We start from the raw sequence: 20459 nt of genomic DNA, 5'->3' as shown, positions 1-20459 counted from the left end.
GTGTGTGTGTGTGTGTGTGTGTGTGTGTGTGTGTGTGTGTGTGTGTGTGTGTGTGTGTGTGTGTGTGTGTGTGTGTGTGTGTGTGTGTGTGTGTGTGTGTGTGTGTGTGTGTGTGATTGTGTTTGTCAGAGTCGAGCCTGTGCTTCAGTTCAGGAGAGAAACACTGATGATATTCTGCATGATGCTTTTTATTTGCTTTATTTCTCAGGCACTGAATTATACTTGCATTCATCTGTGTGTGTGTGTGTGTGTGTGTGTGTGTGTGTGTGTGTGTGTTTTATTTTACAGTGAATGTGTTTGTTAGTAATAATTCAGGAAATTCCTGTAAAATAAGTGTTTCTGTAAAACGTTTAATGAAAACTTGTGCACTTTATTTCAATCTGGATATTTTACTGTAATTTCGCGTTTTTTGTTCATCAGTCATTGACAGTTCCTGAACGATTATGTGTTTACGGTGCGTGTGTGAATCAGATCATCATAGAGACGAGTGGATTTGTCTTTTGATTCTGACAGACATCCAGTCTATTAGTTTATTCTAATAGTATATATTCTATAATAATATATACTATTAATATATACCATAATATAATATATCTATAATATAACTGTCTAGCCACATCCTAGCAACCATTTAGAGCTCCTTAGCAACCGTATAACATCATGAATAAGCCATATTTCAGCACCAGAACATAATGCAGACTTATGAAAACCAAGCACCTAGAACACCCTAGCAACTGCCTAGCAAAAACTTAGTCACCTAGCAACTACTTAACAGCTGTATAGCAACCACCCAGAACACCCTAGCAACTGCCTAGCAAACACTTAGTCACCTAGCAACTATTAGCAGCTGTATAGCAACCACCCAGAACACCATAGCAACCACCAAGAACACTGTAGTAACTGCCTAGCAAACACTTAGAGTAACCTAGCAACTGCCTAGCAACTGTCTAACAACCACCCAGAACACCTTAGCAACCACCTTTAACACCCTTGTAACTGCCCAGCAACCAGCCAGAACAGCCTAGTAACTGCCTAGCAAACACTTAGAGTAACCTAGCAACTGTCTAGCAACCACCCAGAACACCCTAGCAACCACCCAGAACACCATAGCAACCACCTTGAACATCCTAGTAACTGCCTAGCAAAGACTTAGAGTGACCTAGCAATCACCTAGCAACTGCCTAGCAACCACCCAGAACACCATAGCAACCACCCATAACACAACAGCAACCACCTTGAACATCCTAGTAACTGCCTAGCAAAGACTTAGAGTGGCCTAGCAACTGCCTAGCAACCACCCAGAACACCATAGCAACCACCCATAACACAACAGCAACCACCTTGAACATCCTAGTAACTGCCTAGCAAAGACTTAGAGTGGCCTAGCAACCACCTAGCAACTGCCTAGCAACCACCCAGAACACCATAGCAACCACCTTGAACATCCTAGTAACTGCCTAGCAAAGACTTAGAGTGACCTAGCAATCACCTAGCAACTGTCTAGCAACCACCCAGAACACCATAGCAACCACCCAGAACACCATAGCAACCACCTTGAACATCCTAGTAACTGCCTAGCAAAGACTTAGAGTGACCTAGCAATCACCTAGCAACTGCCTAGCAACCACCCAGAACACCATAGCAACCACCCATAACACAACAGCAACCACCTTGAACATCCTAGTAACTGCCTAGTAAACACTTAGAGTGGCCTAGCAACCACCTAGCAACTGCCTAGCAACCACCCAGAACACCATAGCAACCACCTTGAACATCCTAGTAACTGCCTAGCAAAGACTTAGAGTGACCTAGCAATCACCTAGCAACTGTCTAGCAACCACCCAGAACACCATAGCAACCACCCAGAACACCATAGCAACCACCTTGAACATCCTAGTAACTGCCTAGCAAAGACTTAGAGTGACCTAGCAATCACCTAGCAACTGCCTAGCAACCACCCAGAACACCATAGCAACCACCCATAACACAACAGCAACCACCTTGAACATCCTAGTAACTGCCTAGTAAACACTTAGAGTGGCCTAGCAACCACCTAGCAACTGCCTAGCAACCACCCAGAACACCATAGCAACCACCTTGAACATCCTAGTAACTGCCTAGCAAAGACTTAGAGTGACCTAGCAATCACCTAGCAACTGTCTAGCAACCACCCAGAACACCATAGCAACCACCCAGAACACCATAGCAACCACCTTGAACATCCTAGTAACTGCCTAGTAAACACTTAGAGCAAACACTTACACTTATCTATCTATCTATCTCTCGATCAAGACTGTATTTCTTTCAAAACCTTCAAACTTTCTGGCCAGTCTTTCTCAGTAAATCTCTGGATAAGTTTTCAGAACGAAAAACAAATACATGTCTATGAAATTCAGACATAAAAACATTTCAATTCATTAAATTTCAAATGTTCAATATACGTACAAAGTAGGGATGTCAATTTTCACAAATTCCCATGATCGATCGTCGTTTAAATTAACGATCAATTAATCGATTAATCGTTAGCCTTAATACTGCGATATGCATCAACTGCAGTGGCATGTGGCCAACAGCATGACAGGGTCTGCAAATGCTAATGTTCCTCACCAAATCAATTAGAATGGCTTTAAATATAAATAAAGGGCTAGTAGGATTGTAAAATGTTTCGATGTGATTGATAATTAAATTAATTATTTCCACATAATATAAAATTTTGTCAATTACACTCAAATTTACACAATTCAAATTAAAATCATTTAATAAACTCCATATCAAATCAACATCAAGAACTTTTTGATCTGGTTGTAAATGTTGGTGTTGTAATGTGTGTGTTCTTGTGTTCAGATGCCGTTGATCTCACACTGGATCCAAACACAGCACACACTGATCTCGTTCTGTCTGAGGAGAACAGAAAGGTGACGTGTGAGAGAGAGAGTCAGTCGTATCCTGATCATCCAGAGAGATTTGATGTTCATCAGGTTCTGTGTGGAGAGAGTCTGACTGGACGCTGTTACTGGGAGGCTGAATGGAGTGGAGATTATCCTGGTATATCAGTGTCATATAAAGGAATCAAGAGGAAAGGAGGGAGTGATGACTGTGTGTTTGGATATAATCAGAAGTCCTGGAGTCTTGAATGCTCTGATCACACACTCTCTGTCTGGCACAATAGTATCTCCACTGCTGTTTCTGCTGGTTCAGGATCCTGTAAGAGAGCAGGAGTGTGTGTGGACGTGTCGGCCGGCACTCTGTCCTTCTACAGCGTCTCTGACACACACACACTCACACACTTACACACATTCACACACACATTCACTGAACCCCTCTATGCTGGATTTAGACTTTATAATGTTAACTCTTCAGTGTCTCTGTGTCACATTAAACACACACACACACAACTAACTGACTAACACACATACTGACGGAAACACACACAACTGACTAACACACACACACACACACACACACACACACACACACACACACACACACACACACACACACACACACACACACACACACACACACACACACACACACACACACACACACACACACACACACACTGACTGAAACACACACATACACACACACACTCTCTGTCAGTCTAACAGGAGAGAGACACACACACACACACACACACACACACACACACTGACTGAAACACACACATACACACACACACTCTCTGTCAGTCTAACAGGAGAGAGACACACACACACACACACTTGCTGCTCAGGCTTGACTGTATTGTCAGTCTAACAGGAAAGAGACACAAACACACACACACACTTGCTGCTCAGGCTTGACTGTATTGTCCACATTAATATTGTGTAATATTCCTCAGGATGTATCTTCAGGAGATCATGTGATTTTACTGTATTAGAGTCACAGAATGATCCAGCGTTCAGAAGCTCTGCTGGAGAAACACGTGTTTATGACTGAACTCTAGACTGTGTTAAACCTGTTTGACTCTCGCCGCACATTCATTCCTCTGAAGAGTTTAAATATGACAGAATATATATTAATACATTACTAACTTGATTTGTCTAGTATTTTGTTAAAACATTCTATAAAATTATTAAAACTGGGTTCAAATCTATATAGCAGTTATCATGTATTTCCGTCTGAAACTTTATAATAAATTGTATATATTAATCAGTGTCTCGAGTGTATTTAATATTAAGTGTTTCTCTTTTCTCTGATAGAAATGAGAAATGCTCTTAATAAGAGTTCAGCCTCATTATGCTTCATATTTAATTCAGAGTCCAGTTTTCATCTCGGAAATTAATTATTTTGCATTATTCAGTTTCGAGTTTAAAAAAATAAAATCTATATTTGCCAATCGTCCAAGTCAAGCACAGTGCATTAGTCTTCAGTTCAGTCGGCTCTTCTAGCAAATGTATTTGATCATTTGAATAATCCAAACAGAAAATGTGCATAATGTGCTACGAGTTCACATGCTGTGTATTAAGAGGAGTTATTAAAAACACAGAGTGGATGTTGAACTCTGAACCAAGAGAAAGCATCACCGTCTACAGCCGCGAGAGGCGCTCTATGGCGGAGTTGTTCAGAAGCGACACCAAGGATGAAGAAATGAAGAAGAAGATGTGGGATGAGATTGCGGGAGCTTGGTGAACTTGTTTACTGGTAACTTGCTTGTTGGACTCGCTGGCTTATGTTAATTAGGCTATTCAGCCTCCCAGGTATATGTTCTTTATGCTATTGTGTAGCTGAAGAACTGTTAATGTGTTGCGTTCACACACCGGACACCTACTCAGCCTGTTGTTCTGTGTAGTTGAATAACTTGCCTTTCCAGATTAAATGTCTGTTCTTGATCTTGGATTTTGTGAAATAAATTTATAAATAAATGCGACTTATAGTCCAGTGCGACTTATATATGTTTTTTTTCCTCTTCATGACGCATTTTTTTGACTGATGCGACTTATAGTCCGGTAAATAAACCAGCAGGATCTGAACACTCAGAGGAGAGAGAACACAAGATGACAGAGAGAGAGAGTTTAGCTCCACTGTTCTCTGGATAATCACACTAACTCGACTCAGCAACTCTGCAGCATTTGTTAAATCTCTTTAAAGAGATGAACGTGTGTAAAGATCATGTTCAAGTATAACGTCTCAGCATGAGCTCCTGTATATGGTGTGTGTGTGTGTGTGTGTGTGTCGCAGTGGAAACTCAATCATTAAATGGTCTATAAGTGTCTCTGAGTGTTGCGGTGAGCAGCATCTCTAACACACACACACACACACACACACACACACACACACACACACACACTTCTTCTACTCCACCTCACAGCAGCTGGAATCCTCATACACACACACACACACGACACGTGTGCTGTTACTTTATTTAGATTTAATTTCTAAACCCTCTTCAGACTAATCTAACAGACCCATCAGAGCAGGACGAGACTCAGTTCAACACCCTGTGAACGACAAACTAGAGTTTTCTGGCTTTTAGTCCGTGTCTGTTAGTTCTGAAGCCATTTATAAGCTTGTGTTCTCCAAAACATTGACACAATTATATTTTAGCACATTTATTTAAAACTCTTAAAGCCAGAAAGCTGTTATGATTGTGCAACGCACAACTACACATTCACTCGACAGAAAAACACAGTTTACCTCTTTTCTTTAAGAAGAAATCATAATAATATTTATTACACTTGTACAATAACACATAAATATGACAACAGATTGTTTTTTAATGCCATCATGAACACAGATGACACTATAACACTGTTTCTCTGGCACTGAGGGAGAATATCATCATCTATGACGGACATCAGGAACCGCACAAGTAATATCAATATGAAATGTCATCAATATGAAAACGGTACAGGTGTAGTTTCATAACATCAGCAACATGAACATTTAAAACAGCACTTTCATAGTGATACTTTGGTTAAATATTAAACACTAATGTAGTTCTGGCTGATATTTACAGCAGTGTTTGGATGTTATGAACAGAATGAAGCTGTAATTGTGTGTTTCCAGTTTGAGCTTTAAGGAAACTGAAATAACCCTGTCAGGACCACAACTATTTCTCACCAAAGCAGAAGATGACAGACGGACAGATGCTAAACGAAAATAAAACACTGGTTTAAAACATGTGCTAAACTATATTACATTAAAGATAGAGAGAAGAGTGAGAAATAAACGCTACTGTGAATGGGAGATTTCCACATATTATTCTGGCCTTTTGAGACAAAGAGTTTTCCAGCAGAAGCAACAACAACAATAACTGAAATAACAGCATGAATGAATCAGTTGAATCGCCTTTACTTTGGTTTCAGCTCAATATTAGAGTTGCAGATTTGTCTGAATGGATCACTGAGGAAAGATCAGCTCAATGATGGAGTCGAGCGTCCAGGCGAGTCTGTTCTGGTTCTCAGCATCTGGTGATGAAGCTCCTGGATTGGGTTTTGGCCACCAGTAATCGCAGCGAATCGCTGGACGTCCGGATGAGTTCTCTTCCACTGACAGGGAAAGACAGAGCAGAGGAGGGTTATTCTGTCCGTTTCAGAGTCAAGAACGTCTGTGAAACCTCAGACGCCTGTGTTAAATCTTATAAAGTGAATCTTATGAACATATTCAATTTTCTTATTTCAGAATCAGAATGATCTTTATTCACCAAGCAAACACACACTGAATTTGTTGTAGTTTTTCAGGAGCTCTGGGTACATACATGCATACATACATACATATGACATTATTTCTCTCCAAAAAAGAAAGAAAGAAAGAATATTTAGCGTAAAGAAAATAATAATTTAGAATTGTTGTACTATAATGCAAACAATAATGATTATAATAATGAAAAATAATAGTTTAAATTGGGAAGTAAAAGAAAGAAAGGCTGGGGATAAAATGGGAAACTTGAGTGTTTACACATGTTAGTAATTAGTTGTGCTGGCTTTAATGCTGATTTATATATAAGTAGTAATAAATTAAAAACTACTGTAAGAATGTAAGAATAGTGTGAAATAGCGCAAAAAAAACAAAAACTTTCAGAAACATAAAATCAATTATTTGGGCACTTAATTATTGTCAAAATGCAAAACATTTTAACGGTCATAAAATATGCTTCATTTCTTATTAATGGAAGTTATAAGATATAATTGAAATGAGTAATTATTGCACCACTAGTGGCAATTGCAAAAATAAAACAAGTTGTCCTTCCTATGACTGGGCCATATCACTAAAACAATACAATATTTTTCAGCTTTTTGACAATATTCTATACATTTGCTCTCAAAAAAGATCATTTTTCAGCTTTTTTTCAATCAGAGGATCAATTCTTTCAGCCAAATCAGTGAAAATCTAGTCAAAAATAAAGTGAATGGGAATGTTTTTTAATCAATAGAGACAAGATGACGTATTACAGCGGTAGGTCAGCGTGTCAAATGTTTTGATAAGTGGCACTGTAAAAACAAAAGTAGAGCTAACTTTTAAAAAAATAAGGCAAACTATCACTCTCAACTTGAAGTTAACTCTACGGATTTGCTCATATTAAAGTCAACTAAAAACTTTTGTTCATCTAATGAGTAACAGGTATTCTTTTGCAACTATGGAATGTTTAGCATTTAGCAATGCGAGCAGCAACAATCCTTGTTTTTCATCTCCATGTTTGATTTTCAAAGATAACTTCATGACATGAACACTGTTTGTCTCTTGAAACTGTAGTGCTCACCTGTGGTAGTCCGCGCCCACCAGACTGACTCCGTTCACAGCGAGGATCCGGTCGCCCACTCGCAGTCTCTGGCTGAGCGCTGCTGGGGAGTCTGGCACCACTGACTTCACGTAGATCCCGCTCACTCGCAGGGGAGTTTTCTGTTACCAACAAGCCAAAACAAAGAGAAGACTCGAGATTAGCGATGACTAGATGAGGATCTGCACCAGCAGGAAGTGAATGATTGGTTTCTGTATCACCTTAATCACCACTGATGCATTTGTTTGAGAGCGTCCTGAGTCACATGGAGAAAGTAGATGTTTTATTGTCTCTGAATGCTAAACCACACAGTCATCAGGTTCTTACTCAGTTCATCTTATTGTTAACATCAACCTCAATGTCAGTGCAGTTCTGGGAAACACAGGAGATCTCACGTTCAGTCAAGCTCTGGACTCATTGTTGGCTTCGAAAGACGATCGGTGTGGCCAACGCAAACCCATTCGTCCCCTACTGAGCAGTTTCTCGTAAAATGTAACCCCCCTCATAGCTAACACCTAAGTCAGCAATTCCAAGTCATTTACAGGGCCAAAGTCTCTGAGCAAGTGAACAAAATAGCTCGAAGTAACTATGGCTCTGTTCCATAGCATAAGCTGCCTATGTAGGCAGTATTTTAAGGTCTCACATGATGCAAAATCTGTTAGAAAAGTTAGGGATCAGCATTGTCCTGCCGTCCAAGACATCACCTTTGACCAAAACCAAATTCCAAGGTAGCAACACATGTATCCTTTGCAGAGAAGACAATCCCATAATGCACTGCAACAAGTTCAGTGAACAAATCTAGCCAGATAGTGGATAAAGTGAGCTTATAATTAAAAAAATAGATATATTTTACACAAAATCTTTAGAAGATGTGGATTAAACCACTCGATTTATATGGATTCCTTATATGAGGTCTTTATGAACGTTATGAAAGTTTTGGGTGAATGGACTTTCAATGGAGGGACGGAAACCCCTCATTTACACGAAAGACTTATTGGGTTTGGATCAACATGAGGGTGAGTAAATGTTGACAGGGGTTTCATTTTGGGGTGTATTTCCCTTTAAAGATTAGGATGCTGTCTATGTAGGCCGCTCTCTAGGTTTTGGAGCACAGACTACATGTCCGGATCTAATCTAGCCCTGTTATTTTTAATCATAACAGCTGTTGACTGGCCTTGATTTGAAGGTGTTGTACAGCGAGCTCAAATGGCATTACAGTTTGCATTCGACTTAAACAGCCGTGTGTCTACAGAGAAATGGATATGAAATACCTTCTATATATAAAACAGGGTAATTTCATAAGCATGATCACAATGAAGGAACAAATATTAAAGTCCATATGCCAATCAACTCAACAGAGGAACCATCATTTATTTATCAACTAGAGTGTGTATTAAACAAAACTTGTCCAGGTCATTTTCCTGCTAAATTCCCATTACCGCAAAGCACAAAAAAGTTTACATACTATTCACTGTAGAAAGAGTAGACAAGTGTAGAATATAAAAATAGGACAAAGATATTTCTCACCATTCCATCCACCAGTGCCAGACCAAGACCATGAGGTCCTCTCATCAGCTCTACGGTGAACACCTCATCTCTGTCCTCCTCGTCTTCCTCCTTTCTTTGGTCTGGGTTTCCTTCCAGGCCGTTCTTTACTGGGAAAACAACATCAAACACATCACATCATCAGCTCTGGGCCTTCACTAGATCAAATAAAGCATAAACAAACTCAAATATCACTGAATGTCCAGGTCATACATCATCCCAAAATCAGAGGAATTATATTTTGCATGAAGAAAATGAAGGTTGTTTTCAGGACTATCAATATTATTATCATATGGCATTAAAGTCAAAATGAAATCCGAATTGTAGGTCAAATTGGAAAGGTCAAAAGTCGCCCGTAAACAACTGAACTGACATGAACATCAGATGATGATACAAGAATGACTGTTTTCCTGTTCCCATGAAGATCTTCTGCTGTGGTGGAAACACAAAGGGCTTTCCTCCAGCGCTCGGCCACCCGGCCCGCGTCCTGAACAATGCCCGTCCCGATTAAGATTCCACCCAGCAAGTCAACTGTAAATTCCCATGATGCTTTATCCATTGCTCTTTTTTCTCCTGACATCACCACCTCTCTGTAATTCTTGAACCAGATTATAGGATTTGTGCCAGTACCAAAAAAAAAGCAGCCAAAACTAGTGTGATCTAAGCAGAGTCCCTTTGATTAGGAAAACCCACACTAGTCTTCAGAGAGAGGAGGCGGGAAACCAGTGGGAACGGGACGCCACATGTAGAGCTTTCCATGCCTTAACTATATATTAAATGTACAAATGTCCAGTTTACACACTATTTTAGTTGATTCTTTGTTTCAGCTCTATATTCTGATTGGACTGTGTTTGAAGCTGTTGTTAAAAGCCACAATTTGCTTGGCAACATAAACAGCCATATAGTAGAGAACGTCAACACAACACACATCAGAGATAAACGCTATGTGGAAGTTGAGCTATTTTGTGAATAAAAAGTTTTTTGTTCTTTTTTTTGTGTGAATACAAAGCATTTGCATTGATTCATAAAATCTGGATTGAACCATGAGGGTCAGATTGATTTCTATTACAATGCCTTTATTACATTTTTGAAGTTTTGTTGGAATGGGCTTTTAATGGAGGACAAAATCTCTTAGGTTTTATTTAAATACATTCATTTTTGTTTTGAAGGTGAGCAAAAGTGTAATGGGTTTATAACAACATGAGGGTAAGTGAATTTTAATTTTTGGTAAACTAACAAAATATGTTTTTTCAGATCTGAATCTGTATGCTTTCAGTTCATGAAGGCTTCCTGTTGATTGGATTCTAATCCTTTAAAAATGTATGACCTGTCCTGTCATCATGGAAATCATTCCTCGTCATTGATGAAACAGCAAGAGTTTAACATATTCCTCCAAATGCTCCTACAATAAGTGTTAAAGCGCTGAAGAAACTCTGTGATTTACCTGATCTTGAGAGAGAGAGATTGAGGCACAATTTGGATTGCACAATTTCGGATATTCGGATAATCCCCAATAGGTTATTTTGTTTATTCTCACCTGACCATTGCTCATTTTATAAATATATTATGCGTGGGAAAAACATTCTGAGAGGAGATATGCTGGTTTCCAGCTTCTTCACCCGATGGAGCCAGAGCACACAAACCCAACTCCACATCAACACCAGCACCTCCCCATACGCCTCCAAAGACAATACACCCTGCCTTTGAAATCAGGGAACACACTACAGGGTGAACATGTCTGAGGTGTTTCTCAGAGTACAGCTCACAAACAAACAGAAGACAAGTAGTACGAGAGCTACATCTCTTTTCATGTAGCTTTACATCAGTGTAAAATCATGCATATGCAAGGAACGCTGTTTTTTCTGTTGTTGTTTCCAACCCTAGTGACTAAACAGACCTTTATCCAGGATCTGGTGGAGAAAAGCAGATCAGCCAATGTCTTGGTGTCTTGCTTGATCATGGTCAAGTCAGGGATTGATGCTTACATTTTTCCCAAGCTCCACATGTGCTCATAAGTTAAATCCTTTTATAGGCCTACTTAAAATTAGTAACAACAAAAGCTACAAAAATTTGCGTTGACTTTAATGCCAGATACAGTTTATTGTGTAACCAAAATACCAATAATAACCAGGAAAAACTTTAGTCATAATGGACTTTTATTTATAAACAAGCATAAAAAAAACACTGGGACTCTTATTTTGAAATGTTAATGTTTTACTATAGAGTGCAACAGTCTGGTTCCAGAAGTAAACAATAATTTTCTCAATAAGAAAACTGAGTTTGATCATTTTTAAACGAGTAGTTTTATATTTCTCAGACATTAATTTGATCATGCTGTTTGCAATGCTTCGTGGGATTGTAGTTCTTTCCCTCACAAAAAACGTTAAGTACACAGACTTAAGTCTTTTTTTCGATTTTCAAATACTTGTTTTACTTCAAATCAAAGTTTGTAATGTTGTGATTCACCTCGTATCTGGTTGCTTTGCTTCATGGCTTATAACTCTTTAATGAAGACTTTTTAAAAATCCCTATGGGAAAAAAATGAATGGGAAAATATATACGTTGGGAACCAGTGCCACTGAAAAAGAGGGCTCTATTGCCAGCTGCACATTCAAAAAGATGAGGGAGATAAAATAAGCACTCTTACAACCATTTACAGCCATCCACATCATATTACAATATAAACACCATAATGTAAACATCAACTTCTTCATCAACAGTAAATCATTAGCAATCGCTTGGCATAAATGTGCGGTGTTCATTGTTGGAGAACTGCTCTGAAACCACACGCCTGTAGAAAGTGCATTTTTACTTTGAAACGTGCCATGCTTATTATATTTAGTTAATATATATATATAATATATAATGTTGGCCTTTGGTTTTTTCCATCCACAAATTTACGTTAGCTATACTATTTTAGATATTAAAGACTTTTTATAACCTTAAATTTCACAAAGCTGAGGACCCGCAGGGACCTTTTTTTATTCACAGATGTGCGGATTACCTTTCCTGAGCTGGCGTGCCGTCTGCTGCGTCGCCCCCTCCAGCGGGCCGGTTTCCAGCTCGGCCTGGTCGAGATTTTGAGGGGTGTTGGGAGGCGTAAGCAGGCAGGAGGGGTCGAGGGCCAGACTCTTGTGGTAGCCCAGGTCTGTACTCCCAGACAAGCTGTTTTGGAGCTCCAGGCTCTTGAGTTTCTGGGTCAGGACGGCCTCACATGAGCTCAGGTTGCTGTGAGACTCGCGGAGCTGAGGAGGTGTCATGGTGGCGGGCTGTTGATCTGTTGCCTCTGAATCCTGGCAGGTGATTGGTTCAGTCGTTGGTTCAGTCTCTTCATTCAGGTTACTGCTGGAGCCCTGAATTAATCCAAAATGACAAAAATAATTATCAGCCCATATTTCAAGACATGTTCGATTGATTTGTAGAGCACTTTTCAGAATATGCATCACTTCAAAGCAGCTTTGGAAAAAATCAAGTGACCATAAATCAAGTGATCTTGGATGATATGACAATGTAAAACCAGGATACAGGTGATCCGGATTTAGATCTATCTATATTGTATTTGTAGTGTTGTCTAGCACATATATCAGTGGCATAATGACATCTGAGCGCTCAAAGGCAATTAAGATATAAATATTTGTAATTTTGTTCTATCAAGAGATATAAATGTTGGTTGGTTTTGTTCTATTACGAGATGTAAAGTGCCCCTATTATGCTTTTTAGAATATTAGGCAAGGCAAGGCATATTAAAACGCAATATTACTATTCACACAGTGTGTACTGTACTGTACTGTACTGTACTGTATCGTATCGCTCGGTAAAAAAAAATCGCAACAGAATGGGTCATCTGACCAATCAGAGTAGAGTAGACCAGTCACGACAGACTGGGAAATCCAATCTTAAGAAGACTCGCGGAAAGGAGGGCTTTAGTGAGACCAGATCTTCAAACAAACCGTTTTCCGGACTCTTTGAGAAATGAGGTGATGTGAAATGTATATTACAAAATATATATTTTTGAGAAAATTTTTTGAACTTGGATGCATGTAAACCAATTATAGGAGACCTCAAAACTAAATAAGGAACCTTTAAAATAGCATGATAGGGCCACTTTAAATATTGGTGGGTTTTGTCCTACTGATATATTTAAATATCGGTCAGTATTGTTTTATTAGGAGATTTAAATATTGGTTGGTTTTGTTATAAACAAGACTAAACAATTCTCAAAAAGCATCAATGAAGATATGATTTGGTTGTCTTAAGTGAAAAATAGCCAGTTGTCAAAGAGTTTTATCCGAGTTAAATATTTTATTATTAAATTAACCGTAATTTAACCAACAGTGTTGAGAAATATGCAGTATGGATTTAACTTCAATTAGTAAAGTACAGGCAGAAAAACTATAACGTGATGGCATTCCTTACTGTGAAAATTGACAATTATTTGTTTCTAAACTATAGGCCAACATTTCAAAATATACAAAAAAAAAAATGTCTATACCCTTCAACTAATTGAAGTTGTTCAAGTATATTGTTGCAAGTATACCCTTGCACTAAATGTCTGTGCATTTTGTGTGGCGTCAAGTGAGTTCACAGCATGGATGAGGTGTACCTGTGAGGGCTGATGATCAGACTGTGTCTGGCTCTCTGGGAGAGACTGGATAAACTCCTGCAGATTCTGCAATGGAGGGAACAGCCCTGGCTCTGTGATGGGATTTCCCAGCTCCAGATGAAAGATGCTGCTGGGCAGGATTAGAGGAGGATGGTTGTCGAAACTTTCCAGGATATTAGCTAAGACAAAAAATATTTTTTGCTGTCAGGCACAGAGAATCTCAGCGAGCATTCAAGACATCATTTGAGCCCTTTATACGTAGGCCTCCCCCTGATAATGAATCACCCAATGCTAAAAAGGTTTGTTGACACTGTATTTTAATGTTTATTGCTTTAAAGATGCCGGCTTTAAATCAATAAATTTTATAATGTGCGATATACAAATAAATGTGATGTGACTTTACTGGAGAGTTGAATTGCAGAGCTGGTGCAAACATATCCACATCTCTATGATCAGATGCTTTCTTAACTGCTGTTTTCTCACTGCTGTCATTTTTGTTGTATGTTTATTTTGTTATTGAGAGAAAAGCATGCATTATATATAACATATTTATCTAAACGCTGCTCTCAGCAATTTGGGTGGTGTCGCGGACATTCACTTACACTATACTGCTGAAAAGGTATTTCAAACTTCTTTTTACCTCCAAGTGAAGAAAGAAAAATAACTTTGTCATGAGTATATCAGGGCCTTAAGGCAAACCTTTTAAAATACACATATAAAACAGTATTTAATCAATTTAGGCTGTAGGTATACTATATTATGGAACTGACAATGGTCAAATGTCACTGTTCATCTGTGATTACAGGATGATGTGTGTGTTCATATTTGAGCTCACATGTATGGAGGGCCGCCGCTGCATCCTCTGGAGACGGGGTCCAGCATGGGGGGCACGTACGGGCTGTGTTGTACTCTCTCAGCATATGATGCAGCTGTGCAGGGTTCAGATGAACAAACTCAGCTCTCAGAGTGGACCATGATGCCTGTAAACACACACAGATGCATAGAAGAATGAAAAAAAATCACATAAAACTAAAAAGAGCTTTTAGGGCCCAGACAGATTTCTCAGCAGGGTTAGCTAACTATTCAGAAGAGGAGAAAAGTGCTGGTGGAATGTCTTTAGAGATGTTGACTCACAATTGGTTAACGTGCATTGTAATCTTGATTTTGCAGCACACAATGGGCACAGAATTGTATATGGCTTACAATGCTTTTGGGAAACACAGCCCAGCACGATTTAGCAATGGTAACTGTTGGTGAAAAACTGCTTTCAGTTAGTTTACTCATTCACACATCTCACAAGTCAATTTAGATTTTTTTTTTTTGCGTTGTATAACAATGGAAATACATTTTTAGTAATATCACCTAAAAGGAGCATGTACAAAGAAAATAGCAAAGGACCCAAGACTGAGCCTTGTGGTGTACCCTCCTTTACCATCGAAAAGATGTTTAACACAATCACATTTACACAAACAAACGGGTAGAATCTAAACTAGGTTAGTGTCTGTCCAGAAATGGCAACACAATATAAATGAATGTGTCAAATGTAGCACTTAGTTAAAGTAACACTAGCAGAGATATGCAACCCTGGTCAAATATCATTTGGTCTGAATGTTTTAGTACATTTCTATGTAGTAAGGAGAATAATTGGGTAGACGCAACAGTTTCCTGTATTTTGATGAAAAAATGATTTTCACAAGGGTACATATTCTCTGACAAGTAAACTCTATTGTCGATCAAACAAAACATCTTTAAAATACCGCAAAGGAAATACAGCCAAAACACTTAAACAAAAGACAGCTCACCAAATAACACTCCACATTTATTTTTTTCATTCTCCTTTACTGGTGTCTTGTCTAAATAACAGAGTAGTGTTTTCTTCTGTGTCATTTTTTTTTGCATCCAGAACAAAATAACATCCACTACTTGTATGTAATTAAACCAATCTCTTCACAAAATTATATAGGAAGCAGTGGCTGGGAATGAACATTGTACAAACTCACTAGAACAACAGACTCTTGCTGAACCTGGCAGGATATGTTAGGCATTTCCGTACAGTTACAGCTTAGTTTCATTCAACAGAGAGTTTATCTTTAGAGTTTTGTTTAGGTTTTTTTATTTTAGTTTAATTTAATTTGAATACAGAATATAGTCCATATGCCTTGAACTAAAGGAGACATATAACGCTCTTTTACAAAGTCTTGATTTTGGTTTTGGGGTCTTCTAGAATAGGTTTTCATGCTTGACAGTTCAAAAGACACATTATTTTTCACAAATTTGACATTGTTGCAGCACCTCTCTTCCTAGTCTGTCAGTAACACTCTGTTTAGTTCCTGTCTATATGAAGCCTCTCCTTTCCAAAAGTTTCAGAAATGACATGCCCGATACCATAACTGCAAGTTTCAGCATACTCATTTATTTTATGTATGCCTTGGGTGGGAATTATTTAAATGAGAAATATTGACAGGTTTGTTCCTTGAAGAAAACTCAAGACTCCCTCTGGAGTGACACTGTAACTTTGCAGACCTTTTTCATGCTCAGACAGCAACATTACACACTAAAGAAATTTGAAAACATGAAGGCATTAACCTATTTTAAAATATTACATACTGTTTTGAGGGTTGCATGCCAATTATACTGATAGTTACTTAATTTAATTTACCAATTAAATATAAATCAAAGTAATGAAATATATTTAGGGTGAAAGTAGAGAGAAAGTTACAATGTCTAGCACTAAGATAATAAGTTGAAAGGCATTGCTAAATATTATTTCTTTATTTTGATTTGGGGAAGACATGTCACGTGGCAAGATTCACCATGATATTCTGAAATGAAGCATGAGAGATTTTTCATAAATCATTTAGCTGATGCATAGACATTTTTAAGACGCCTCAAACACATGTGATGGGTGGTGTTACTGTTACATGAGTCTGGGAAGGGCTGTGATCTGTCGGGCTAAGCCACAGGACTCACTCTTGGCTAATAAAGCCACAACACAGTCGTGCATGTGCATCAGACGCATGTTTATGAGTAACTCATTTTCTCCAGCTGAATGTGCAAATTATTTGTGTTTCCCTTCTATCCGTAACCAGGTCTGGTCTTGTTTTCTCCTAGGATTTGACTGTAAAAGGGCTAAACAAGTAACCAGTCCCATGAGTAAAACAGGTCTGGTGTAGATGTTGGATTTACGTCTTGGTTCACCATTAAATAAAATATAGCTCAGAGACCAAAAATGGAAATGAATGGAAATGTATCAAATTTGTTTCAGATTTTACTCCTAAGCTTTCTTAAACATAAAAAAAAAAAAAAAAACACACACACACACACACAAATGAGACAAATGGCAATGAATGTGGATAGAAGCTCAGATAATCTGGTCTTGGAATAATTTGATGAGAAATGCTGGAGATCTCTGATTTTGACTGCATTTTGAATATGTGGCAAATCTGTGAAGCACAGTTTAAGAGACTGTTGAGAGAACTTGTGTCATATTGTGATTTTTCTTTGCTATAGACACCCACAAAAGGCTGGACTGAATAGTCAGAATGGCTGTCCCAAAATAGATGGATGGAAAAGGGGAAAAGACATCTGCAACTCTGTGCAGAAATGGGTGTTTTACAAACCACAAACTGTGCGCTCATGCCATGGGTGGAAACTTAACAACCAGTCTCCCAGCAACTTTGACATGCAACCATTGTTTGTTGACGGATAGAGGAAGTTAACATTCTCTAATTGCACAGTGGATGATTCTGACAGACACATGCTGTCTCTTTACTCTCAACAAGTGCTAGCCTACATGTGATCATATTATTAGCCAGAAAAGTACAGTTCCTCAAGACAAACTTTGATGTTGGCTTGACCTAAAAGTTTTAAATCAATACAGTATTATGGGTTAGATCGATTGGTTGCAAGAGTCTTCGGAGTGGTTGGTACGGTTGTCTGTGTTATGGTGTCCCATAGAGGTTGATAGGGTGTTTTTAGGTTACTTTTTCACACTTACAATTGTTAATCCCAGATGATTCAAAATCTTAGGCAAACTATTCCTCGACGAGCACGCAACCGGTTTTAATGGAATCTGTGGAAATGTGTGAAACATTACTGAACCCAAAGTTAAATTTCACCTTCACTTAGGGTATAAATAGATGTTAACCCAGAGTCACAGCCAGTTCAAACAAATGCAAAAACTGTTTGATTTTCGCATTCGATTTCTCTGTTCAGACCAATTCGTAGCGAACAGCAGACGGCCTGAATGAAAATGCAAACTCTCTCTCTCTCTGACAGTAGGTGGTGCTTACAGAAAAGCACAAATACCATGCTTAAATCAGCACAAAGTTATAAAAAAACTAAATAAAGCATACAGAGTTAGAACAGGCTGAAAGACTGTGCTGAGTTCGGTAGATTAAAGTCGTAGCACATTATAAATGGTTTTATAAAATCATATCAAATATCAATATGTTGGCTTATAAATATTTACACGGGTTAGATACCCTTCTGAAAAAAAAGAAATGTGTGTTTGATTGTACTGAATGTGCACTTGCAGTTTACTTAACATTTTGAAAAGTACACTTTTAAAAAAACTGTACTTGCAGATAATATAATATTAATTAAATAAAAGGATACTTAAGTGAACTTCAAGAGAGTTTTGTCACTATGTACACACTTGAGTACACTTTTAAAAGTTCACTTCAGTAAAGCTAGTACATTTACATTTAAATCCTTGTTGTAATAATATTTTGTCATGTTTTAAAGTGCACTTATTCTGATGTGTTGACTAACATAATAAAGCACATATAAAGTACTTGATTATAATTTTAACTGTGTAAATTAGCTTTAAAGTTAATTTCAAAATCATAATTTTATGAGTGTAAGTACAATTTAAATTTAAATACAAGTTTCAATATAAATGAATTCATAAATTAATTTATATAAAATGACATATAAAGTTGTACTTAAGTCCTACTTAAATGTAAACTATAACACATTTTCATTCAATTGTAAATTACATTCTGGTATTGTAGTTTTGTATTTGTGTGTAGAATGTTTGTTTGTTTGTTTGTTTGTTTACTCTTTGTTAAAAAGGTCAACATTCCTAGGGACTATTGATGAAAAAAGTTAGCCAATTTGGCAAAATCTGCCACATTTAAAAAAAAAAAATTATCTTGTATTATTACTGTATATTGTATTATTAAATTATATACAAACATGCAATTAAAACTATTATTTTACTACATTATTTCTGTAATAAGTACTCTTTTTAAAACTAAGCTAAAGTGTACTTCTTTTTCACAAGGGTATCTTTCCGAGTCCGTCATAGTTTTAATAATGGAGAAACACCCTTAATCCAATTTGAAATGAAATGTGGTTCAGTTTTTGAAATATTTACATTTCCTTCATTTACTGTAAAAAGTGCATTTGAGGTTGACTGCGTAATGCAGGACAAATAAACACAGAGATCATGTGACAAAGTGAGTCATGTATATGTTTGTTTAAAGTAAACTCAGTCACTTAAGACATGAGATCATACTAGCCCCTCCCACCCAGAGCTGTAATCCAGCTCTCTGATAGGCTAAGAGGCTTACCGGTCAAAGTTCATTTACTGCAGAGACTTCACGAGACCTGTAAACCCCACGGTACAGGATGTGTTTGGGTGACGTGCTGTAAACCTTATACTGTCCTCTGTTATTCTGCCTTTCTTTTATGGTATGATAAGTTAAGTGAAACTCACTTCCTTATGCACAAAAGAGTAAACAATGCGTCCCCCCACTATCAATGGCTTTCGAAGAAAGTTAACAGGTTTAAGACCAGACAAACAGCAGTTTTGACTTCTTCCATGTCCTGTTCATCAGGTGCTAAAGTCCCTCCTGCCAGCGGCGCTCCGTCTACATTGTATTTACAAAATGATTCAACTTTGATGACTGAGTAGAATAATGCATATTATTTAGGATTATATGACAGGCTGAACGCGGTGGCATGTTGTGGTGAGCTGAACGGGTTTTTATTACGTGGTGAACGGAAAAATGGCATGACTCAAGAAGTAAATATGACGTTTGTCATGAGTTTGATGCCATCATGAGGTTATATTGAATTAACTTGGCTTGTGAAACAGGTTTGCTCTGTATTTCTTGAAACATCACACCATTTTTATGTCTTTTACAAGGGTTTTATTGGTGTTTCTATAACTGATACTCACACCTGTCCAATCAGCAGTCAAACCCAGATCACAACCTCCAGCACACCTTGCTGTCAAATCCAAGTTAATTCTTCTTTGCAACTGAAGAATTTCCTTATTTATTCACAAGGAAACTCGATCAAGCTGTTTGTCAAGTGAACTGAACAAACAATATAAGGGTGCACTCGCTTTATGACCTGAGCATTTCCTTTCTGGTGAATTGTTATCTCTGGATGAGGACCTTTAAAATGATTTAGCCTTCACTAATGAATCATTCAGACTGATTTGTGAACTGTTTTGACTTATTCATTCACGGGAACAACTCAAAATAAAGTTTCTCTCACAACACTATAGTTTGCAAGTAACTTTTACTCTACACAAGAGAAATATCTATAGCTGATGGAATATTTCAGTGTGTAACA

At 37.9% G+C, this 20459-nt stretch overlaps 2 protein-coding genes across 3 annotated transcripts in view; one reads left to right on the top strand and one right to left on the bottom strand.

Annotated features, from left to right (window-relative positions):
* LOC308702097 (NACHT, LRR and PYD domains-containing protein 3-like) overlaps positions 1-4881 on the top strand; it is a 56807-nt gene extending 51926 nt beyond the window's left edge. For both annotated transcript variants that reach the window (XM_081384744.1, XM_081384742.1), the window contains one exon: positions 2845-4881. In XM_081384744.1, coding sequence (XP_081240870.1) covers positions 2845-3407 — 563 coding nt within the window. In that variant the 3' untranslated portion in view covers positions 3408-4881. The remainder of the gene's footprint in view (positions 1-2844) is intronic.
* A 660-nt stretch (positions 4882-5541) lies between these two features.
* radil2a (Ras association and DIL domains 2a) overlaps positions 5542-20459 on the bottom strand; it is a 35524-nt gene continuing 20606 nt past the window's right edge. The window contains exons 11-16 of the mRNA XM_081366274.1: positions 14707-14851; positions 13872-14050; positions 12273-12621; positions 9251-9378; positions 7706-7845; positions 5542-6494 (exon numbers count right to left, since the gene is read on the bottom strand). Of these exons, the coding sequence (XP_081222400.1) occupies positions 6407-6494; positions 7706-7845; positions 9251-9378; positions 12273-12621; positions 13872-14050; positions 14707-14851 (1029 nt within the window). The 3' untranslated portion in view covers positions 5542-6406. The remainder of the gene's footprint in view (positions 6495-7705; positions 7846-9250; positions 9379-12272; positions 12622-13871; positions 14051-14706; positions 14852-20459) is intronic.

The sequence above is a fragment of the Scardinius erythrophthalmus genome (genome assembly GCF_964197995.2).
Source record: "Scardinius erythrophthalmus genome assembly, chromosome: 1".
NCBI lineage: Eukaryota > Metazoa > Chordata > Actinopteri > Cypriniformes > Leuciscidae > Scardinius > Scardinius erythrophthalmus.
Note: the sequence above shows the minus strand (reverse complement) of the source record. Positions and strands in the feature narration are given on the sequence as shown.